General features: G+C 37.6%; 1 protein-coding gene across 4 annotated transcripts in view; it reads left to right on the top strand.

Annotated features, from left to right (window-relative positions):
* Window positions 1-24132, top strand: part of ZFR (zinc finger RNA binding protein) — a 48557-nt gene extending 24425 nt beyond the window's left edge. Inside the window, exons 8-20 of one of the 4 annotated variants that reach the window (XM_066339001.1) lie at window positions 61-349; window positions 1280-1473; window positions 2775-2894; window positions 3390-3535; window positions 3901-4063; window positions 5684-5889; window positions 7616-7766; window positions 9148-9289; window positions 14233-14330; window positions 15151-15246; window positions 19097-19208; window positions 19304-19401; window positions 20058-24132. In XM_066339001.1, coding sequence (XP_066195098.1) covers window positions 61-349; window positions 1280-1473; window positions 2775-2894; window positions 3390-3535; window positions 3901-4063; window positions 5684-5889; window positions 7616-7766; window positions 9148-9289; window positions 14233-14330; window positions 15151-15246; window positions 19097-19208; window positions 19304-19401; window positions 20058-20237 — 1995 coding nt within the window. In that variant the 3' untranslated portion in view covers window positions 20238-24132. Of the gene's footprint in view, window positions 1-60; window positions 362-1279; window positions 1474-2774; window positions 2895-3389; window positions 3536-3900; window positions 4064-5683; window positions 5890-7615; window positions 7767-9147; window positions 9290-14232; window positions 14331-15150; window positions 15247-16414; window positions 16990-19096; window positions 19209-19303; window positions 19402-20057 lie in introns of those variants that run through there. The other 3 variants (XM_066339000.1, XM_066339002.1, XR_010745769.1) reach the window with 3 other exon arrangements.
* Window positions 24133-25315: the final 1183 nt, after the last annotated feature.

The raw sequence follows: 25315 nt of genomic DNA, 5'->3' as shown, positions 1-25315 counted from the left end.
ACGTTGTTTTTATAGCTTTCTCAGGGAGATCATGTTATGAATTTCTCTTCCTACTTACAGGTAGTAAAGTTGCATACAAAACTTGGCAAACCCATTCCTTCAACTGAACCAAATGTGGTTACCCAAGCTACTTCCTCAACGTCCACATCTGCTTCCAAACCGACTGCCTCTGCTTCAAATATAGCAACTAGCAGCAGTACAGTGAACTCCTCTGTTGCATCCTCTGCAGTGAAAATTCTTACTCCCACGGCAAACACACCACTTAACACTGCATCCAACAACAAAACATCTTCAACTGCTGCTAATATAGCTGTAAAGAAAATATCTACACCGAAAATAAACTTTGTTGGCAAGTACAGAAGTCAGTCTTTATTTTGAAACCTAACCTATTCTGTGAATATTTTTTAAGAATTAGTGCAGCAGACACAAATATATTTAGGTAACTCCATGCATGAGTTATTCCTCTGTGTTTAAGGGAATTACGGATAGGTGAGAATGTCCATAAAATTTTGCTTCAAAATTAAAGGTGTTTTCTGCCCAGTTGTCTCCACCTAGTCCCTCTTGAATACTTTTCCCATCTTCATAAGAAGCCTCCCACCTTCGGTTTCTTATGTAGTAACTGCTGGAGTGTTGTAGTGTATACTTCTAATTTCAGTTCACAGCCTGGGCTGTTAATGCACCTGCAATAGATTGGCAGTTTCTGATGGGCAACAGAAACATCCTATTTACAGTGGAAAACTAACCATGGAAGCTTTGAACTGAACATAATAGAGATGGGAAACAGCTGTTCCACAATAAACTATCCTTCTTTTCAAGGAGAGACCTATACAGATGCAACATTAGGTGCATACTGCCTTTACTAGTGCAAACATAATAAAGTTTTGGATACTTTTTTTTTATATAAATTTACAAAATAACAAAAAAAGAGATTATTAAAATAAGTTTTCTGAGTTGTTCTCCCCTTCAGTCTGTCTCTTGAAAAAGCAGGAAAACAAATAACAGAAATGGTTACTTTGTAAAGCAGAAGTTTTTCTTGTTGGAATAAATAACTTCAATGTTTGAGTAACCTGAAGGTTGTTAAACTTACTGTTAAAATATTTAATTATATTGAAAATATGTATTAAATTTCTGTTGATTTTAAAATCCGATAGATTTTAAAAGGCCTATAGTTCTTTTCCCAGATTTTAGTGTTTGCAAATAAAATCTTCAATTTCCATATTATGTTTAATCACATTCTCATTTTATGAAGGATAATAATTTAACTTTTTTTGATTTCTAGGTGGCAATAAGCTTCAGACAACAGGAAGTAAAATGGAAGAAATGAAATCAGCTGAAAGTGTTAAAACACCTCCTGCTGCCACAGTACAAACACAGGAAGTAAAACCTGATGCAGCAGCTGAATCAGTGACTCCCACAACTCTTGCTGCCTTGCAAAGTGATGTCCAGCCAGTGGGTCATGACTATGTGGAGGAGGTATTAATATGAAAATGTGTATTATTTGTTAACTGTTTTAGTGAAGTATAATCATAGAGTGGTTGAGGTTGGCAGGGACCTCTTTAGGTCATCTGGTTCAGTCATCTTGCTTAAGAAGGGCTGTCCATAGCCAGTCACCCAGGACCATGTCCAAATGGTTTTTGAGAATGTCAAAGAATGGAGACTATGTAAGTTCCCTGAGCAGTTGTGTGACATCACAGTCGGTCACAATAAAACAGTGTTCTGATGTTCAGCCGTTTTTCAGTTGATGCTAATTGTCTCTGGTCCTGGCACTGGGCACCAGTGAAAAAGTCTGGCTCTGTCCTCTTTGCACACTTCCTCCAGATATTTATATTCACTGATATGATCCCCCTCAGCCTCATCTTCCGTAGATGAGACAGTTGACGTCCCTCTGGATGTCAATCCAGCCCTTTGGCATATCAGCCATTCCTCTTAGTTTTGTGTCGTCAGCAGACTGGCTGGGGGTACATTCTGCTCCTCAGCTAGAGCATTACTGAAGATGTTACAGGACTGTATTGATCTTGGGCGTGCATTTCTGGCTCCTGGCCTCCAACTGGGCTTCATTCTGCTGATCACCACCCTTGGCCAGGGTGTTCAGACAGCTTTCAGTCCACCTCACTGTATGTTTATCCAGCCTGTGCATTAACACCTTGTGTAGGACGATATTGTGGTGAGATTGTATCCAAGGTTTAATGAAGTCCACATGGACAGTCTTGACTGCTCCCAATGGTTTTCTTGCCCTCATTGTACCTGGAAATAGTTTCCAGGATTAGCTGCTCCATTGCCTTCCCAGAGATCAATATGAGGTTGACTATCAGTAAATCCCTGGGTTCTGTGTGAAGATAAGAATGACAAGGCATTGAACCTGCAAAGGCTTGTACGTATGTTTACATTTTTGTGTTGTGCATGGAGTTTTTTTGCTTCATGTAGTTGATATGAAATAGGTGGATCCAGTCTGATGCAAATTTTGCATTATGCAATTTATTAGCTCACAATTTGTAGTACGATTTATTAGCTCACTATGTTCAGGTTTGAATTTACAGCTATGCACTCTTTGGAGTGGAAGGACCTTTTTCCTTGCTCATTAAACAAGCACGATGGTGTCAGAATTGAAGGTTCTTTTCTACTTTGGCTTCTTTTAGTTATTGTGTGAACTTCTTAGCGTGTTTTGGGACAGGTAGATATTATCCAGTATCACTGGATAATTAGATTAATAGATAATTAAATTTTATATCAGCTTTATAAAAACAAAACAAAATATGTTACAACTTTATTTTCAGGTAAGGAATGATGAAGGAAAGGTGATCCGCTTTCACTGTAAACTCTGTGAATGCAGTTTTAATGACCCTAATGCCAAGGAGATGCATTTGAAAGGGCGGCGGCACAGACTTCAGTACAAGGTAAAAATGCTAATGCTTCTCCGTTAAAATCAACCAGCTAACTGATCTGGTCACCTGTTCTCAGGTTTAAAGACTAGATAAAAGCAGGCACTCTGAGTAAACAGCGTATTAAAAAACACGTTTCATAGGCAGTATAGTCTTTAAAGAATAATACAAACTGTGAAATTTTATTTTAGTTGAAGTTTTTTTAATTGTTTCAAATGTTGCTTGTAGTACAACTGATACAAGCAACAATAGGTTCTTTATGTTGCTTACCATGAAGTTTAGAGAGTATAAAATAATATTGCTCAGTTGATTTTGGTAGGATAAATGGCACACACTCTTTGTGCTGCAGACTTTTTAATGATAAGTGCATTTGTGCAGTTCTAAAACTGCATTTTACTCCCTTTGGTTTTATTGTAGATGAGCAGTGTGTGTTAAATATGTCAGAACAACTCCATAACCTTGAGATGAGAACAGGAAAGCAACATTTAATTAACTACTTTTCTGATCTAGAAAAAAGTAAACCCAGACTTACAAGTAGAAGTAAAGCCCAGTATTCGAGCAAGAAAAATTCAAGAAGAGAAGATGAGGAAACAGATGCAGAAAGAAGAATACTGGAGAAGGCGAGAAGAGGAGGAACGCTGGCGGATGGAAATGAGGTAATGCATTATGTTTCATGAATGAATGTGACAAAGCTGCTGTCAGATTGTCTGAAACTAAACTCCATAGTTACTTACTTTAAATACTTTGGCGAACTCTGTACTGTCTAGTTTTAAATTGTCGTTCTCTCGCTGGGATTTTTGTTTGCTACTATTCAATCCCTCTGTGAAAAGCAGAGTTAGTGTAATTACTTTAGAATAAATGCAGACTTACTTGTACAATAATAATTCATGCTAGTTACTGTCTGTTCATTGGTATTCGCTTATGACTACTAAAAGTTGTTGAAGACAGAGAAGAATCTTTCTACAGCAGTGTCAGGTATTAACTGCTGTATAAAGAGAACACTTTGGTTGATGCACTTCAGGCGATATGAAGAGGACATGTACTGGAGGAGAATGGAGGAAGAGCAACATCACTGGGATGACCGTCGCAGAGTACCAGATGGAGGATATCCTCATGGCCCTCCAGGACCTCTAGGTCTGCTGGGTGTTAGACCTGGAATGCCTCCTCAACCCCAAGGACCAGCTGTGAGTTTCTAAACTTGAGAAAAAATTAAACCATTCTTACCAGGAGGCACAGTTAAGAATTATAAATTATTCAGTGCTACTTCACTTGTCTCCAGTGTTTCTTAATAAAGGTTTTGGAAAAGAGAAGAAAGAATTATATGCTAATGAAATGATGTAGGTGGACTAGTCTTCCAAAATAAGTCCAGCAAAATGACAAGAGAATGCTTTAAATATTGCTTCTTATGAAATGCTAGTCATACTGGATTTTTCTACCTTTTATTTTATTTGTTTGCATTATATAACATTATTTACCTAATTGTGGACAAATGTATGGATAAAAAGTGGCTGGGTCATCAGTCTTGGAGAATAATGCTTAGTGGTGCATCATATTCTAGCAGTATGGAGGGCAGTATTGCATGGGTTGATCCTGTCATTAGACGTACAAGCACCTTATCAGTGATCTGAAAGGTGATGGAGTAAGTGTGCACTGCTGAGATTTGCAGCTGGCATGAACCTGAATAATTTTGGGGTGGGGAGAGTAGCTGATGCCTTTGAGGGCAAGGCCACCATCCAGAGATACCTAGGCAGGCTGCAGGAATGGAACATCACAGAATTCTGCCAGTACAAATGCCTAATGCTGCGCTCAGATCAGAAGAACCCCTTGCATTGATAGAGGCTGGGTAGCAGTTCTGCTGAAAGGATTCTGGAGATCCTGGCAAACAGCAGTCTGTGTATGAGTCAGCAGTGTGCCCTGGCAGGAGGGCCAGCAGCAACCTGGGCTTTAGCAAAAGAAGCACAGTTGTAGATGAAGGGAAGTGATCAGCTTTCATTAAACCCTAACTGCAATACTACATTTTATTTTGGGCCTTCCATTAGAAGATACATAAACCATAATGGGCTCAGTGTGGAGCTATCTGGATGGTCAGGAGTCTGGAACACTTGCCCTGTGAGGGGAGACTGAGGCATCTTGGGATTGTTCAGCCTAGGGAGGTGGGAGCTTCAGTGGGACATAATAGCCTTCTTATAGCTGCGCTTTGTAAAGGATATGGACCCAAGCTTTTTACAGCCATGAGAGAGTGAGATATATCCAGCTTAAGCCAAGACAAAAGAGGTTTAGACTGAATACAGGAAATCATCTTTTTTCCTACACGTTGTGCAGCCACCATCTTTGGAGGTTTTCAAAAACCAGCATAAAGCCCTGAGCAACATGATGTGGTCTTAAAGCTGACCATGTTTTACACAGAAGATTGGACTAGATGACCTTCTGAGGTCATCCTGTACAATCGTGTACATTCTGTACAATCCTGTGATTGTACAAAAGTAATAATGGATACTTTATTTTGCAGCAATATCCAAGTATTTCACAATTGACAGGAAGGAAAAAGATACTAATGTTGAGGAAGTTCCTCTGATCATGAGATTTGGCCTTAGTTTAATTTTGATACGTTTCATGTCTTTTCAGACGTGATTGATTGTGACAGGGTAGACTGTTGAAGAGGCTTCATGTTTTGTTACATTTCAGTGATGTGAGGTTTGAATATTCTGTTCATTAGCCACATATTTGGGTTTTGGTCATTTTGTCTCATTTGTGAACTTGGAAGTGCACACAAGTTTCAGAAGTACACTTCTTTGTCTGTTCAGCCTCTGCGCCGCCCTGACTCCTCTGATGACCGCTACGTGATGACCAAGCATGCTGCTATATATCCAACTGAGGAGGAACTTCAGGCAGTCCAAAAAATTGTTTCTATTACTGAGCGTGCTTTGAAGCTGGTTTCTGACAGCATGACTGATCATGAAAAAAGCAAGAACAAAGAAGGAGATGACAAAAAGGATGGCAGTAAAGACAGGTATTTTTTAAATTACTTTTTAAGGATTTTATTGTTCTTTCTTACTCTATGTAGTAGTTTAGCATGGATGCATGGTATTTTTTCCTAGAGAAGTTATAGCAGATGTTTACAGCTTAGTTGACCAATTAAAGAGTTAGTTATGCCTCTGGAAAACACAGGCTTAAAATCAGAGGATCCCAGGTGACTCGTCCTTTCTCTTCCGACTGGCTAGGAGGTAACATCACAAACAGTGGGAGCCTGGTCTCCAGGCCCTGCCACCCCCAGGCGGTTTGGGCTGGGCCTCCGGGGGGCCACTGGGCCACTGTGTCCCCTCCTCCCCCTCAGCTGCCGACAGGGGGTGGGGAGGGGAGGCTGCAGCTCGGCAGTGCAGGCGCTGTGCCAGGGATGGCTGGCTGGGCTGTGCCTTAGCTGGGCTGTGTCCTGACTTTGGCTGCCAGTTCCACTGGCCCAGGGGAGGAGAGAATCTTTCCCCTGGGCCCCAGGGAGCAGTTCCAGGTTTGAGTCCAGTTTGGATCTGACCAGGGGATGGGAGAGGGCCACTTCTCTTCAGCATGCTTCCACCTCCCATCCCCTATCACCAGTGCGGCTTTGAAGTTCAACACCAGGAGCCAGCTTGAGAGAAAGAAAGACTCTGGGCAAAGACATTAACCCTTCTCTCCTCTATGGAGAGTGATTTAAACATAGAGAGACAGCATAAGACAAAGTCAGCAGAAGAGCTGATAAAGATTGATTGGAAGAAGGGATTGAGGAAGTGGACATTTTTGATTTGACTTCTCTGGTGATCATGGAGATCATGGACTATTTCTTAAATATTATAATGCTGGGAGAATGAAGTTCTAGTCAAAACATTTGGACAGATATAATTGAGATTTGATTGAGAATTTTGAACAAAGTAAGCCCCCCCACCCCCAGTCTTGGGGTAATTGGAGGTATCAGCTTTTGAGACGAAGATAATTTTAGGAAGAAAGTGATTTGAGGTCCTTGGCTCCTGGGGTAAAGGGAGGTCTCTATTTCTTTTGAGATAGAGACAATTTTAGAGATAGAAGAAGAGAATCCTTGTTTTATACTAGAAGAAGCATTCTTAAATGGTACTCCACATATGCTGAAAAGCCCATGAGTAGCCAGGAAAAAGGCTGCTAATGGGTGGGATTGCACGATCTGCAAAATTCTGAGTGGTTGTAGATTTGTGACATTTGGGAGCCACCAGACTGTTTTTTCTTGTGGCAAATGTCTCCATGGGACTCTAGATAGACTTCTCCCCCAAGGTGATGAAAGATTACGTTTAAAGGGTTGAAACTGACTGAAAGTCATAGTTTGTATCTCACTAGGTTGTTTGTGAAAAAGTGAACAGCTTGTAGAGGAGAAGTGTTTGGAAGTTTCAAAATTTTTAAATTTTTTTCTTCGTTCTTTTAGTGTATGTTAATAAATCTGTTTCCCTTAAGTTGAGCCTGTGTTGCCTTTTCCTCCTAATCCTATCTCCCGGAGGGAAAAGAGAGTAGACAGTCAAACCACTACACTAAATTTGGCAAACAGAATTTGGTGAGCATGAAACCACTACTCTCTGTTATCAGTGTTTCCAGGATCTCATCTCTTTGGGCTTTGATGCAATATTTTGAAGTCAGAGAAAGATGTGGAATACTATTTTATTTCACTTTTCTATCTTCAGGATTATTTTTATGATTTTTATGTTATTATTTTAAATACAACTTCTAACTATAATTTGCAGAGCTTTGAAAGGCGTTTTGCGGGTGGGCGTTTTGGCTAAAGGTTTGCTACTTCGTGGAGACCGAAATGTCAATCTGGTTTTGTTGTGTGCTGAGAAGCCCTCCAAGACATTACTCAGTCGTATTGCTGAAAGTCTCCCTAAGCAACTTGCAGTAAGTAGAATTTAAGATTTTTGGGGTTTGAATTTTTGTAAAAGTACTATGAAAATCCATCCTCAGGTTAAATGTCTGCAGGACTCACTGTGCTCCAACATGACATAACCTCAGATTCAGTTTTTTTCCATTTTCTGAATGTCTTCTTTTGAATTCAGGGACTGCTGCATGTTCTGCTTCCTCTATTTTGTGTCCATACTAGTGTGTGCTCTAGCAGTGTAGTATCAATCACCATTTAATAGATTTCATTTATTTGGGAAATAGAAATGAACCCAAGAAAGAGCATTAATCAGTTATAAGTAGCAATAGAGATAATTAAAACGCATTACATGTTACAGCATGCCTGCTGCCTCAGGGTCAAAGTTCTCTATTAATACCAGTCTTTGGCACTTATATCTTGTTTCCTATTTGTATGTGTCAGTGCTTTATAGTTTACAATCAGCCAGCTAAGTGTAGTGTGGGGTTTTTTATAATTTGGACCTTTAAAAAAGTAAACATGCCGTCTTAGACCATTCAGTGAAATACAAACCCTTTGTAGTATTTCCACAAGAAAGTATAAAGTCTCTGCTCTCTGCTGAACAAAGCCTGTCACTGTAGAGTGCTTGTCACAGCATTAGTATTTCAGGGCAACCTAGTAAAATGCTTGACAGAATCACTGGCTCGATAGAAGCCTTAGCAGGATCAGATTAATGGAAAAGTCTTAGGTTTGCTCTTGTTTGAAGTAACAGAACAGAAGTAAATTTAACAAATGGACATTTTCGTCTGTCTTCATGGAAAAGTTCACTTGTCCATGTGTGTAGAAGAGGTGCCTACTGCTTCCTTTTGGGGGCTATTTAGAATTATTAAATAAAGTTGCAAAAAGCCATTCAAAACAAACGTTTCATTGGTTACTCTTACTTTTTTTCCCTGATGCTTATCTTGCCCTTTTTTCTTAGCATGTTGTGACACCAAAGTACAGGATGTAGCTAGCAATACCCATTTTGTAACTGTGAGATTGAAAAATAACCTCTGCTTCTTTGCTTTTCAAAGGTTCAGTGTTCCAGTGAGAAACAACCTGCTGACATTTTAATTGGCTCTGAGGCTTTTCTTTATCTTAAACACCTTTGAGATTCTTGTTATGTAATTTATATTAGTTTCCTTTCTGGACAGTTGTATTATTCTGACTGCTTGGTTGTGAATTTTCGTGAATAATTTAGAAGCAGTATGCAAGTCCACATAAATTTATAATGTATACTGTGGTTTCTTTGACTATGCAGCTACCTGTTTCATATAATTATATTGTGTTTCTATCTTTCTGTTGAAAAAAGAATATGTTGGAATCCTTTTTCTCATATTTTTAATGGCCACATGCTAATAGAAATTTCTGTTTCTCAATATTTAGGTGATAAGTCCAGAGAAATATGATATCAAGTGTGCAGTCCCAGAAGCAGCAATAATTTTAAATTCGTGTGTGGAACCCAAAATGCAAGTTACAATCACACTGACATCTCCAGTCATTCGGGAAGAGAACATGAGGGATGGAGGTTGGGAAGTTGTTAAAGATGTTACTTTTTTCTTACCTGTTTTTTTATCTTTATCTATTCTGCTTAAGATGGCACTAAGGTCCTGGAAGGCAACATGCTGGCACATGCATTTGATTGAAACTTTGTTTTTCAACAACCAGGCTCAGTAGAGAACAGTTGGTTAAAATAAATGTGTATATGATGCTTTTATTTAATTTTTAAAATTTTTTAACTTTATGTCCAACCTCAGCTTTCTGGAAAAGGTACAAACTTGATTTTTTTCTCCCTCTTTTAAAATTATGTGGAAAACTAAGTATTTTATAGCAAGTGGCTACAAACTGGCTTTCTAGAGCAGTCTTGCCTTAAGAGAAAGATTGTATGGATTTAGAAAACCAAATCACAGGTTTTTTGGGTTTGAACTGGGTCAGTATTACCATCACTTAGACATTCTGAATAGTGCCACTTAAAATGCACTTTTACAGTACTTTGACAGTAACAGTGCTTCTAACTTTAAAAGATGATGATGCGATTTTTTCCAGCTCTCTGAGGTTGCTTTTTGGTCTTGAGTGCTTTTTGAGTATATTTAGGCTCCTAGTACTACAATCACTCTTCTATCCAACTGGCAAACCCAACTAGTACAATAAGAAATGGCTTTGTCGTTGAACTGAAGCAGAAGGTGGAGCTTGGGAATCAATTTATCTTTCTGAAGTCCAGTTTCTCTGGTGCCAGCAGTGTTGCTTTAGGGTCTGTTCTGTAACACTTTCAAAGCTCCAAAAGCTTTTAAGCCAACAAGCATGATAATGTCTGCAGTACATTGGTTCCTTTTATTTATGGGTCAGATAAAATTAACTTTTGTTTCCTTTTAATCCTGTATTTTCATAGTTGAAAGAGATCATAGCAAACAAGGTTCTGGTGTTTGACAGTGAACCTACAAATAGGAAATCTGAGGCTGTTTAAACACTTCTCATATGCAGGTTGAAAGAAATTGTATGTGTGTATGTATACATGTGCTTGTGTATATACGTATTTCTATAAGCCACAGAGGGTTTTTTTATATTTCATCTCATCACTACATGTCCTCTAAAACACTTGAGGTTTTTATATTGCATTACTAAGTGTCCTGTAGCTGTGACTAGTGCATTTATAAGCAAGCTATGTTAACAAAGTCATCCTACATAATCAGAAAGAAAAATTTTCAACATGCATTCTGTGGTTTGGATGACTTCCAAAGAGTCTTAGAGTGCTTTTGTTTTAAGCTGTGCATATTATTCCTAGTTTTAAAGGCTTTGTATGTGTACTGTCAGACCCAACCAATTTTACTTGGTTTTGGACAATCTGAGTGTAACATGACTCTGGGCTGATTCCAACTTTCTATATTATTTAAGTTTATAAAGAATGCATTTTATTATTAAATTAGACTAACCATTTAATGAAATTAACCTTAAACACCATGTTTATTTCTTGATGTACTGTGCAAAAGTGCAGTATTGATTCCTGCTACAATACTAAATTTTAACTAAATGGTTTCTGGCCCAAAATTCTATGATGTGGACAAAAAATAAAACAAATTTCAAATTACTACCATCATTCCCCTAAGTTACGCCACCAAAAGGAAACAAATCTGTATTTTTGTCTGACCCACACTTGAGTTAAATTATCTTTATGAGTTTACTCACTGCTGAATGCAGTACTGCCTCTAGGCAAATAAAATCAAGTTAGATTTCTCTTCAAGACACTGAGCAGTATAAAATGGATGTGCAGAAAAGTTCACTTTTGAAACTGGACCAAATAGAAGACTGAATTGCCAATTATTGCAGCAATGAAGTTCCTTATTCTGAAGACTGCTGTTTATTTGCTGCAGAGTAACAGTATGTGTTTGTGTTTTTCTTACTGCAGCTTCTCATGCTCTGTGTCTTACACTGGTTTAAGGTTTTCATTTTCCCTAGCCTGCTTGGGGAGCTAGTTCAGGTGTTAAGGAAGGCTTTACCGGAAAAACCAGTTGGAGTAAAGATGCAACTTGAGTCTTGCACATGGAGTAGAATCATGCTTGATGTGTTATTACGTAAAAGGCTAAAAACAACCCACAAAACAGTGAAATGAAATTGTTAACCGCATAGCTACTGTTCCTTACAGTATTGTGCGTTTGACAGTTGACTGAATCTGATACATTTGAAGAGCTCTAACCCAGCTGTGGAGTCTTCCTTCATCAAACAAAGTGTATATACTTAAAAACACCTCTATGTGTGTGCGTGTGTCTTTTTTATCCTTAGCTCACAGCCCCGGTCCAAAGCCTTCTAGCAGAGGGACTTGATTCCTGTCAGGGGTTGCTGCCAAGACATCGGAAGGATTTTTGACCAAGGTTTTCTAAAGCTCAGTGTCACACCTGCCATGCTTTATAAAGGAGGGGTTTGGATGCATAGTCCTAGCATCTGCTGTTACTTTGTGTTTAGTTTTTTTTGTTTGTTTGTTTATCTTTTTTTTCTTTTCGTCTTTGTCTCTCTCCTAGTATGAAGCAGTGTTCACACTAGTCTTACAATAGTTGACTGGATAAAATGTATTTTACATAATAAAACTTACCTAAATTGACATAACTGTTAACTTTTAATGAAGAGGTAGTGTGGACACAGCACGTCTAACTGAAGATTAACCCCTTATGTTTAGGCTAGTAATAAGTTATACAGGGTCAGAAATCATGCCTGTGTTTTGTAAATTAATTCAGTTTTGTCTTAGTTTAGTAGGGTGGTATGTTAGGAATCTGATTTTAGTTACACAGTCTTTAAGGGGTTAATCCTGAAATGTGAAACATATGCAAAAATCCACAGAATAAATATTACAGGAGTTCCTTTGATTTATTTTTTCAGTCAATATTTTCTCGGTGTAGTACATGCCTTGGCAACTTCTGACTTGCAGAGTCTTTTTAAGTTCCAAGGGTATTCTTATGACAGCTATTACTAACCCATTTTAGATCAACATTTCCAGCACTAAGATTCTTTCCTGTACATTTAAATTGCAATTCTTGTCAGTAAAACTATTTAACACGTTGAAAGTTTTCAGATGTAGAAGTTTCAAATTATTTAATGAATTAGTGTGTTAAAAGTTTGGACAGTCTCACCTGTTTGCTTATTAGTTTTAGGAGAAAGTAAACAATTGACTGATTAGGCTATTGGCTTAACAGCATGTATTTGCATTTTTCATTTCTCAGCCTTACTTTGACACTTTTTCCTGAGGTGGATTTTCTCAGGATGTACTCCTTGTCTAATATATCTGGGTTGTACTCCTTTCATCACTTAGCTTTAGCTGGCATCCCTCTTTTGTAGGTTTGGAGGGGATTTTTTTTGTTGTTTTTTTTTGTTGTTGTTTGTTTGTTTTGTCTTGGGTTTTTTATTTCATTTTAAAAGAAATATCACTTTAAACATCTTCATTTGCTTTGTAATTGCATTGTTAATGAAGATTTTAATTTTTCCACTTTAATATATAGTCTGTAAGTAGCAATATCTGTGTGAGAAGTTATCTATGTTCTTCTCAACTTTACTCTTACAAAGTCTTCACCTTTTTATCCCTGTGCAGAGCAATGGGACTATCCTATTAAAATGCTTAAATCTGTAGTACTTCACATTAAATTTAGTTGCTCTATTGCAAAGTTATACCACCATGTTAATTTATGGCCTTTTAGCTCTATATACTAAAGAATCCTACTATTTTACATCTGTGGTTTCAAAGCCCAATTTCTGCAACATTCCTAAAAGCTTTTTGTTGCAGGCGTGTTTCATGAGTCTCATTATTTTTTATTTTATTTTATTCCCTGGCTTAACTTAAATGTAAATCTTGGAGGAGTAAACTGTACTGTTCCAAACAGCCAGCTCCTGTGAAATGTGTGCAGTTGAGTGAGGGCTTTTTGTTTCATCTTATCTGGTGTATCACCAGTTATGCTAGCAACATACGTTATGACTAGTCACCATAGCCATTTTCAGAATGAGTGAAAAAGGAACTTCTAATGGTGATCAGTGATCTGATTATATCCATATAGTTTTCAGGTAACTCGAGGGTACCATTTCACATTATTTAGTGATTCCAGTTTCACTGATTAAACCAATTCTGTGGTCTCTTCATTTTTGGTAGCAAAGCAGTCAGCTTGGTAATTAAATTATTTTCTGAACATTTAAATAGGCAATATCTGCTATGATTTTTCTGTCTTTCAGACATTTTACTTTGTTTTTTAGACTATTCCTTTCTTTTCCTTATCTTTGTTAGTCTTATGCAAAGCAGTCCCTTTTCAGATCCTTCCTTGCATCCTAAGTGTTGCTGGAACACATATATTATGGGCTGAGGAATTTTATTTATATGGCTAAGAGAGAAGGTACTAGAAAACATGGAACTCTGTAATATTGAAGAACCCGTCACATTCCTTTAGTCAGGTTTTTAAAGTAAAGTAATTCCAAGCTTAAGGTGTGATAAAAATAACATCATTTCTAAACGTTAAATGCTTTTAAGATTTGTTGTATTTAATTTTTCTTTTAAGAATAGACCCAAATAACACGTGACAATTAATATTTAAAAGAAACTAAGTTTGAATGCTTCTACTTGGTTAAAGTGGATTTTTGTGTTCCTTCTGTCTTGTGTTCTCTGTGCTGGTGCACTGTGTCCAACCATCCTTCCTTCGGTATTTAATTTTAGGGGGTATGTGTTTTTCCAGTGTTAGCTGAAACCAAGAAGTACTGTGCATTGCATAATCAGCAATGCAGTTGAAAATAACTTCAGAGCTGAAGTACATTATGCTCTTGATCTTCCTACTGGGTTGATGCCCTAATCCTAATTGAGCAACTACTGCTGAACATTTGCATTTCTCATTCAAGGGTTTAAACTTTAAATGGCATGTGTGACATTGAAGCTATTTAAGGAAGTGTCTTGCTCACCTGGTCAAACACCCATTCCTCACTGCATTTTGCCAATTCAATCCATTTTAGATGTAACCTCGGGTATGGTGAAAGACCCACCGGACGTCTTGGACAGGCAAAAATGCCTTGACGCTCTGGCTGCTCTACGCCACGCTAAGTGGTTCCAGGTTCGGAACATCATTTTACTTTCTTCTTGTAGCCTTATGAGAGATTAGTTCAGTTGCAATATGAATGTTTAACTGTGTGAAAACACTCAGCGTTGTTCATGCTAATAATACTTAATATTTTTCTGGTCCCTAAATTTAACTGTAGAAGGTTGAGTGTGGAGGAGCTGCTTTATGCAGTTATTACTCATTTGACGTCATTTTTTTTTCCGGTCATTGAGAAGGCGATGCTGAAAGCTTGACTCGCTTGGGGTGATCATTCGTTGTATATTTGTTATGTATTCCATAAGGCTGCAGAGTAACTTCACTTTAAATAATGGAATATGTGTTTAAAGCTTTGTGTTTAGATTTAAGACTTTTTTTCCTATTTCTTTAAGTGCATTAAGTGTAGGGAATGAAAGGTGAGAAGCAACTGTTTGGTTTAGTGACTTTGCATTCTGGCAAAGGCACGATAAAGAAACCAAACAGATTCCCTTGACCTTTCAGTCTCTATACCTATTTCTTAGTTCTTTACTTTATCCTTTTTATTGCTACTATAGAAAGATATTGTATTTATTGTTTCAAATGAACATAGGTCAAAGTGTATAGGGGATCAAGAAATGTTATTCTTGTATAACCTGTGCACTTTGACTTTTACCACCTTAAATTACTAACCCTGTATAAAATACTGCTGTGAATGGCAGCTCACGGAATAAAATTGTAGAATGATTTGTTTCAATCTTGTATCTGAGCTTCCATTGAACAGTGGTGTTTTAGTCTTTCAACAAGTCCTGTTTGCTATCGGTGCAGGGGTTAATTAATTTGATTTTGTATTGCTCTCAAGGCTAGAGCTAATGGTCTGCAGTCCTGTGTGATTATCATACGTATTCTTCGTGACCTCTGTCAGCGGGTTCCTACTTGGTCTGATTTTCCAAGCTGGGTAAGTAATGGGGTTTTTTTTGATGAGTCTTCTTAATAAATACATTACTATGAGGAAATTATAAGGAAGCATTAATACAATTTTTAAATTCAGACCTTTTGAACACATAAGATAGGGTTTTGTTGGGGATTTTTTGCTAACAAATTCTCCAGAATCCCTCTTAAAATACAGTTCTCTGAGTTTTTTCATTTGAAGCTGGAAGTTATGATTTTTTTAAAAAAAAATTTCTTGGTTTTTTCCTATTCTTCATGGATAGATTCATATCTTAGGTTTTAGCTTTTTTTTTCCTTTACTTTGTATAAAACAGTTTTTAACCACCTACTCTGAATTCCCTGGAGTTTGCTAAAACTTATTTAAAATAGTTTTGGTTGTGCCCAGATAGTTCTGTGATAACAGAAAGAACTCGAAAGAGAAAATCACAGTAATTCTTATGATTATTATGTCTCTTTCACAAGGTGAAATACCACAGTACTTCAGTACAGTCTGTGGTTGTATCATCATCATATTTTAGTCACTGTCACTTAAATCTCTGGGTTATATCAAGCCACCTTTCTTAATTCAGTTGAGTGTTCTTGGAGCATTCCTTTTGTAGTGACTACCTTACAAATGATCCAAATATTAACAGATGTGCAATCTGTGGATTGGACAAAGTTAGTCTGAAACAAATACCTGACACATGTATCATGTGGAAGTAAACCTAGCTATGACTGTTGTGTTTTGCAGACCAAATCCAGTTGCACTTCACTGCTTCCTTCTCAGTTTTGACAGGAAGAGCAATAACATTGCTTTGAACAGTTGACTTAGTTTAGATGAGAAATGTTTTACATCTCTACTAAGTTTGCAGACAGTTTTATAAATTACTTCTAATAATATTTATTGCTTCTGGAAAGGAATTGGAGTAGTAATCTCTAGGGTTTTTTAATATTTAAAGGGAAAAAAAATAGTGCCAGTTTCAGTACTTCATTTCATGGACAGTACACTAAACAAATACAGCTTAAAAGATGCTAGAAAGTGCTCTCTTAATATCACTATGATACTGAGTTGCCGAAGAATGAACCTTGGCGTACTTGCAGAAAAGTATCCTTACAACTATTGCAACACAGAGTGGGGATATGGGTGATGAAAAAGGAATGTGGCTTCTTAATTCTCACATTATGTGTGTTCCAAGGCACATCCAGAAGGGAAATGTGAAGCAGTGTGTTAGACCTTGCTGTATCTCAGTTCTCTCCAAGAGTGATTCCTGACTTGTTCCTGGTACCTTATCCATTCTCAGTGAGATGGATCAGCACTGAACTGATCTCAGCTGTTCTTTTGGCCTGTAAATAAATAAAAAGCGATGACAAAATGAAAGTGGTGATTTCAGCCCGTACGGATGGAATTTCATAGATTGTCTGTATCCCAAAAATTGTATTACTCCATTCTCCTACCCTCTATACTAGAAACCTTTTACAAATTAAAGAGATGACAGAGCTTTTTTAATAAAAACATAAGTAGTTGTAAAAATAGAAGTTAATAGGGAGCCTGAGTGTTCACAGTAGTGACATTTCCTGTGCCTTAAAGTAAAAACTAAATTAGAAGAATTTTGTCAGGTTCCTACGCATTATTAGAATTTGAATTCCAGCCTTTTGTGCACATAAACACCAGAACACATAATTCACATTTTCCTAAGACTGAGTTATAGACCTCAGTGTATTGTATGAGAATCCAAAAGAACTAGATTTAAATAAATGCAAATCCAAGATCTGCCTTTTTTTTTTTTTTTTTTTTTTTTTTCTTTACTGGTGCACTTTGCTTCCTACTTGAAAACATCTAAATTGCTGTTGCCAAATCCTGACTGATGCAGCGGGAGTGTGGAAATAACATGCTCAAGAATTGAAATCTGTTAGTTAAATGGAGTTAAAATAGAAAGGAAGGGGCACCCTTAGTGATCAGCCCTGTAGTTACTTGCAGACATCAGAATAAATATTTATACTGTAGAAGGAAGAACAAAAGGTAGCATTTGAACAACCGTAAATGTGGTGGGGAGGACAAGGCCCAAACAACACATGCCTCCAAAAACCTACCAAGAATCATTGCTTGAGAATTAAACTTGCCAAAGCGGTAGCAGTGAAATATCTATCTAATTCTGGGAAAGAGATCTAGGAGAAGTTAGTCCTTTCTTTTACTAATATTGTAGATTCTTCTGGAAAAAAATAGTGTCTAATAAAAATGAACAGTGGAAATAGTCACAGAAAACACACTAGTACTTAAAACACAGCTAATGGTTTAAACCATTTTAACTAACATCAAACAATGTATACATTTCAGAAAGCATATTTATCATAGTTTTTTTTACACTTGTTTAACATCCGAGTTAGTGTTGGTTGATAACCAGGAGAAAAATTGCTGTGAGCTTCAGTTTTGCTAGACGGAAGGACTAGTGAAGATATTAAGCATTTTAAGAACATTAAATTTTTGATGTTAGCTTTTTCTACAAGAGCACAGAAACGTATATTTCTATTTTTTTGTAGCATCCTGTTTCATTAGGTATACATTATGTAATGTATTCCTGTGGCTGGTAGCATCGAGTGTCCCAGAGTGTTTCATACTCTCAAAAATGGCTGGATGAGTTTCCTACTGCATATGTAGGCTACTACTATAAATTTCTACAAAATTACTGAACAACTTGTGATGAGAAGAAGCCCATCATAGAATCACTGAATGTTCAGGTTGGAAAACACCTTGAACATCTTAAAGTCCAGTTGTTAACCTGCACCACCAAAACCTGTCCTTAATTGCCATATCCACATATTTTGTGAACACTTCCAGGGATAGTAACTCCCACTCCCTGGGCACCCTGTCCAATGCTTTACAACACTTTTGATCAATTTTTTTTTTTACCAAATATCCAATCTAAACCTTGCCTGATGCAACTTGAGGCCGTTTCCTCTTGTCCCATTACAACTTCTGTGGGAGAAGAGACCACCCCCCACCTCGCTGCACCCTCCTCTCAGATGGTTATACAGAACAATAAGGTCACCCCTGAGCCTCCTTTTCTCCAGGATAAACACCACCAGCTCCCTCAGCAGTTCTTAACAGAAATTTGTGCTCCATATGCTTCTGCAGTTCTGTTGCCCTTCTCTGGAGCACCTCAGTGTCTTTCCTGTAATAAGTGGCCCAGAACTGAACCCAGGATTTGAGGTGTGGCCTCACCAGTGCCCAGTACAGAGGGGCAGTCACTGCCCTCTCCTGGGCCACACCATTGCTGATACATTCAGGATGTCCTTGGCCTTCTTGGCCACCTGGGCACACCCAGGCTCATGTTCAGCTGCTGTTGACCAGCACCCCTGGGCCCTTTCCCACTCTGCAGCTTTCCAGCCATTCTGGAAACTCCAGTCCCAGCCTGGAGTTGTTTTGGCCCAGGGACAGACCCAGCACTTGGTCTGGCTGAGCCTCACACAACTGGCCTCAGCCCATGGGTCCAGCCTGTCCTGGTCCTTCTGCAGAGCCTTCCTGCCCTCCAGCAGATCCACACACCCACCCAGCTTGTGCCATCTGCAGATTGGCTGAGGGTGGTCTCAATTCCCTCATCCAGATCATCAATAAACAGGACTGGGCCCAACACTGACCTCTGGGGGACACCACCAGTGACCAGCTCCCAGTATCAGTACTCACTGTTAATCTGACACCATCTTTCTTTTTATTCATCTTTATAAAATAACTGGGGTTTCTTTCCATTTTAACTGAAAGTGTTCTACATTGTATAATGTTTTTCAAAATTCAGGATTCAAAATTCTCTGCTGAGGAACAGTATCAACTTTATTCTTAGTCCATCTTCTAATTTGGCTGAATCCTCCTGTTGTTGGTCTAGGCTATGGAGTTGCTTGTGGAAAAAGCAATTAGCAGCGCTACTGGACCACAGAGTCCTGGAGATGCACTGAGAAGAGTTTTTGAGTGCATATCTTCGGGAATCATCCTGAAAGGCAAGTTGCCTTTTATGTATACTTACACATAACTAATCTGTAATTTTGCTTGTAATAAGGTAAGGATGTGCTACTAATTAGCCTGATTATTGTAGGTGGTCCTGGCCTTCTGGACCCTTGTGAAAAAGATCCTTTTGATACACTTGCTGTAATGACAGATCAGCAACGAGAGGATATTACTTCAAGTGCACAGGTAAGGGAATGTAGGCGTGAAGTAACTAAATGTGATGGATGGTTTTGTTTTGGTTTTGGTTTTTTTTTCAAATGGAGCTTTATATTGGACATGAATTTTTAGTCAGATCTTACCAGTCTAAGGCCAGGCATTGAAGGTATCACAGGAGAGGATGTTCATTATTGCACTGAAATAAATCTATTTTCCTGAGCAGTTTGTAGCATTCTTGTCTCTGTCTATATATCCAGATCTGCAAACAGGCTTACTCTACAGCAGTACATTACTGAATTGGAAATTTTATAAATACATCTGTGTAAGATTCGTATGACAGTAATGATCATTTATGCTTGCAGTTTAAGAGGTTACTGCCTCTTCATTTGATGCCTTTGCTAATGATGTCTGATCACTTGTCACCTAACGTGACACATGCAAGCCTTGGCTGCTTCAGTGCAAGCCCAGAAGCCCAAACGCATGTACATTAAACTAAGATGCTGCACTTACAGAAGCAGCAAATGTGACACACACGTTTTATTTTGTTGACTTTGTTGGGGGACAGAAAAATGGGATCATTAGGGCTAAGGGTAATATCACTGATGTTCTTCCCTAATTGTTTGACAAAGTGCTCAAAATGGACATTTGTTTGTAACAAAAGTAACTTTTCTTTACTGTTTTTCTAGTTTGCGCTGAGACTCCTTGCATTCCGTCAGATACACAAAGTTCTAGGAATGGATCCATTACCACAGATGAATCAACGCTTCAACATCCATAATAATCGTAAAAGGAGAAGGGACAGTGATGGGGTTGATGGATTTGAAGCAGAGGGAAAGAAGGACAAAAAGGATTATGATAACTTCTAAAAGTGTTTGTCATTATTGCTAATATTGATGGTAATGAAAAGTCCATTTGTTGCCTTGCTTTTACTTCATTCATAATGATGTCTGTTTAAAACATCCAAAACCAGCTTCTGAATTAGATGTGGAAGAGAACAACCTAGCTCTTCTGTGAGATTCTGAATATTTTAATTGGATGTGCTGTACCAGACAAATTATGGATGGAAAGACTGCAAATGGAAACTTGTTATAGAAAAAAATAGTTTTCCCTCATTGCATTTTCTTTAAATGTGTTGCTAATTTAGTATATTTTCTTCTTTTTTTTTTTTTTTTTTTTTTTTTTTTATTAACAAGTGCATTGTCTTCCTATCTTGACTGTATTTAATCCAGCATTTGTGCTTCAGTTGCTATGTGTATTTTGACCTTTTATTTAGAAATATTTTGTTTGCCTTTGACACTAGTTGTATGAGTTACTTTGTGTTAGGTAGTAGAACTGTTCTCCTCCCAATTAATATTTTAAAGAAGGGTTTTTTTCTTTTTTTGTAAAGTGAGACTGCAGGATCATGGTTTTTTCTAAATGTGAAGGGGTGACAACACATAATTGTCCTGCCATTTGAGTGCTTGGAAGTAAATGTTTCTGCCAATCTTGTGGCATTTGTCTCTTTAGTGTGATATAACGGTGTAATTAAGACAAATTTGTGTTAATCTAATCGAGTTTGCTGTTAGTTGTGCATTAGCAGTATAAAAGCTAATATATACAGTATGGTCTTGCAACAGTTTTAAAGCCACTGCATAATTGATCAAAGATTTGCATGATGGGTTTTTTTTTTAATAGAAGGGCTTCTAAAACTACTCTCTTAGGTTAAATGCATAGGTCTTTGTATGATTGACTTTGTGACATAGCAAGGCCAAAAAACAACTTTCTGAATTTCTTCTCTCAGCAAGTAAAGGTGGGCATTTTCCATTTAGACAAAGTTAGTCATTCTTTTCAGTCAACTTTGTCAATATGGTATTAATGTCGCCTCTCAGCCCTTAAAATAAATGTTTGTCATATCAGTGCCTGTGAGGTTATTCCTTGTATCTGTTCCTGTATAAACTTTCTGTGATTTTTTTCAATAATTCAGATTTTAAAAGTGAAGTATTACTTAAAAAGTGAAGGTTATCAAAGAAAAAAACCCAGAAAATTATTTGCTGTGGCCATAGTGTATGCTTATGTCTCTTTTAAAAATCTAAATATAGCAGTGGTGTAAGTAAAGTTACATCATACTGTTGATGTATGCTCTGGTACACAGGTGTGATTTGTTGTCACAGCACTACAGTGGAATACACAAATAAAAGTTAAAATTTATTAAACTACTAAAATTCATTACACACTGGAAACTGAAGTTTCACTTACTCTGTAAAATGTATTATGCTTTGTTGCAAACTCATAAAATACAGATTAACATAGACTAACATTCCGGTAGCTACATTATTGATGGCTGTAGGAGAGTATCACATGTGACAAAGATAATTGTTATTTCTGATACAGTTTATTAAGAAAAGCCCAAATTCTGTTCCATTTCAAGGTCGAATTTATCTTTGACCTTTTTAATAAGCAACTATTGGAGCAGGGGGGATGTTTCTGTTCCCAGTATCTATTGCTAACCAGTGTGGGCCTATAGAATAAAAATACAATATTTTAGAAAAACAGAGGGAATCTAAAGACTTAAAAAGAAAAACACTTAATAATAGTGTTCTGTGAGCATCAGAGTGCAATTTTCAAGGGAGTGATTATAGGGGGTTAGCATATAAAAGTAAAGCTTTCTCATTGTAGGAAAGCTTTCTGAATAATTAGAAATACAAAAAGCAGAAATGCTTTGCAGTTACTTAAAAAAATTACTCATTTCTTTGTTTCGTTCAGCCTTCATGCATAGCTCCAAGCATATGCTTGTTCTAGGGGATATCTTGCTGCCATCATGTCTAGTTAGCCATTACTATTTATTTTGAAAGCTACAGGTGCTATTCATGTGGCTATTTCAACTCCATACCAAAGTTTCTTTCCTCATAAGGCAAACTTGTCTATTCAGGAATGTGACCCTAAAATATAGAATTAAAAAGGTCAAAGATGTATTTTAGATTTTCTGTATTTTTGTTCTACTGGCTTTTCGCTCCTAACCAGTTTCTGGATATTTTGAAATATTGTATACTTAAAGTGATTCCACATTAAATATGAAGCTGTGACCATGATTTTTGTGCTGTGTGGTGAAAGGTGAATTTGCAGTTTGTTTCTGGTGTTCCTGCTCATTTTAATGGTTAACTTCTGACTCTTGTTAACAAATCTAAGAAAGTAAAAACAAGGTTTTCAAAAGTACAGAGATAGCTTTGGCTTAAATACTGCACTTAGGAAGGCAAAACTGACTAAAAAAGCATTTAATGCCCTGTTTTTTGTGGTAATGCTAGCAGTTTACTAATAAGCACTGCTTACATTTTTTATTCAGCTGTGCTGTGTGTTAAAAGCCACAATCACAAACACTGTACTCCTCATTCATACTGTACACAGAAAGGATATTCCCCCCTATGCTCACCTTAGAAGAACTGTTTGTGAACATGTGAGCTGTTCTGTTTCAAAGCTTTTTCAAATTTTGACTTGTCATCCTAGTTCATAAGTGTGTCCTGTCCACGAGCAGTGTGGTTTCACATGGATCTGTGCATAAAGGTACTGCTAGAAATTGAAATCTGTTAGACATAGTCCATTGACTTCTTGCCCTTTTATGAAATTCTAGATGAACAGTTAAATTTACATAACTGTTGAATATCATGGGTTAATTTGCAGCTGCTATTTTTAGACCTTCTAGTACTTTAAATTGTTCTGCCTAGAAAACTCCCAACAGTTGGAATCAGCTTTAAATATTCCTGCAAGAGTTTGTATGTATATTTAACATTCTTGTTGCTGGTTGAGTATCTGCTGGTCCTTAGTCTGTTAAGTCACACAATGCTGAATTCATTTCTTTATTAAGCAATTAAGATTTGTTTGGATTAATCAAACAGATTTGAATAGCAAAGCATTAATAATGGTGGGGAATAGACACAGTTAACAATGATTTCTTGCATTTATATTTCAGTTTTACAAAGTACAGTGATAGATTCAACAAAAACATCTGTTTTCTATAATTACTTTTTTATTGAAAGCTGTAAGCTATTTGGCTATTCTAGCCAAAAAGGCTAGCAAATTTAATTTCTCCTGAGAGGTTCTTTTATAGATCTTCCCAGAAAATCTTTTTATCCTTCAGCGTAGTATTTCTCAAACTTTAAAAATTAAACAGATAACTGGTGTTTTTGGGGAAGGAATAAAAAATCCAAGGAGTGTTATCCATAGTCTTACTATAGCAGTTTTGATTTATATCCAGATAAAAATCAGACTTTATTCTGTAAATATCTGTTAATCTGTATTCTTACATTTTATTCCTTTTTTTTTTTCATTTACAATATGAAAGTCTGTGAGAAGCTTGCTGTTGTTTATTGAACTTTCTGATTGTTTACAGTTTGCATTTTAAGAAACATTGCCCTAATAATACTCGACAAGTGTCCAGTTGCTACCAGGGGCAAAAGTCACTGTTTTTCAGGGACTGGCAGCTCTTGCTGGGGATGTTGACGCTGCACAGTGCACACCTTCCCACACATCATGGTCTTGACATACCTGCGTTGGTAAGGGTCATAATTTAGAGACATCCTTAATACTTGTGTTTTCTTAAACTGTTTTGCAAAGCCATGGCCACTGTTTTTTTTTGGTTTTTTTTTTTTTTTTTCCCCGAGGGTAGTTTAAAGCCTGCCAGCTTGCAGAGGCTCATCCACTAGCTTAAATACTTGCACATATATTCTGGATCAGTACTGTTTGAAGTTAATACCCTGAATCACAATAAACATAAAATGGCATCAAAAACCCTTTGTGGATTTTGTAAATTTCCTGTACTTAAGACTGTGGAATGGAGTAGCTGACCAAGAGAAAATAAATGGCTTTTTCTACAGTATAAAGGTTACTTTAGCATTTAAAAAGTGAGAAAAAAGGCATCTTGTTTCCACACAAGAATCATAAACCTTGCATCTTATATAACCTCTTTCATTTTCTTCATGCTGTATTGTGTTTGTAACAATAGTATGCATATATGATCAGGCTGTGTAAGACAGTGTTATCACAGACTTCACTTCTGGCACATGTTTAAGTTTGTCAGTAATTATCTATACAAGATAACTGTATAGATTATACAAGTTAATGAACAATATGGAGAGATGAAAGGGCCTGAATACACACTCTTGGGGTATGTGCTGCTCCAAAAGGGGATGGGTTTCTCAGAGGTGCATGCCCACAGCTGCCAGTCCCACATGGACAAGTCAGCATGGCTTAGGATGTCGAGAATCTCACTGCTTAGGTAACTACTTCATGTTTTCACACGTGGGAGAAAAGCATGGTATACATTTAAGAACTGGAGTTAGAGTGATCCAGGATGTTGCCAATATAGTCATGTGAAACTGCCACTTCAGGAAAGTGGGATAATCATTGTACTATCAGCAGCAGAGTGTTTGTCACATGAAAAGTGTCTGTGGTAATTAAATGCCATCCCAGTTTTTATCAATAACTTTGATAATTTATTTTATTTGTAAGGGGAAAGCAAATAAAATACAACAGAACACTCTTCCAGTTGGAAGGGGCCTACAGTCATTGTCCAGTCACTTGCCTGCCAACTTCAGGGCTGGCCGAGTTGCTCCAAGTTATTAAGGGCACTGTCCAAGTGCCTTTGAACACTGAAGACTGGGGCATTGACGACCACTTCTCTAGGAAACTGTTCCAGTGCTTGAGCAGCCTCTCTTGATAGAAATGTCTCCTAATGTCCTGTCAGTAGTTCTCCTGGTGCAGCTGGATTCGTGGGTGTCTCATGTCCTGTCCCTGGATTACAGGGAGGAGAGCTTAGCACCTCCCGGTGCCCTTCTGCTCTTCAGAAAGTGCAGAGAGTGGTGGGGTCACCCTTCAGCCTCCCTTTTTCCCAACCAGACAGGGCCAAATTCCTCAGCTGCTCCTCACTGCTGGAAGTTCCTTCCAGCCATCCCACCAGCTTAGTTTTCGTCCT

The sequence above is a fragment of the Sylvia atricapilla genome, chromosome Z, assembly GCF_009819655.1.
Source record: "Sylvia atricapilla isolate bSylAtr1 chromosome Z, bSylAtr1.pri, whole genome shotgun sequence".
Classification (NCBI taxonomy): Eukaryota; Metazoa; Chordata; class Aves; order Passeriformes; family Sylviidae; genus Sylvia; species Sylvia atricapilla.
This window is presented reverse-complemented; position numbering and strand designations above follow the sequence as displayed.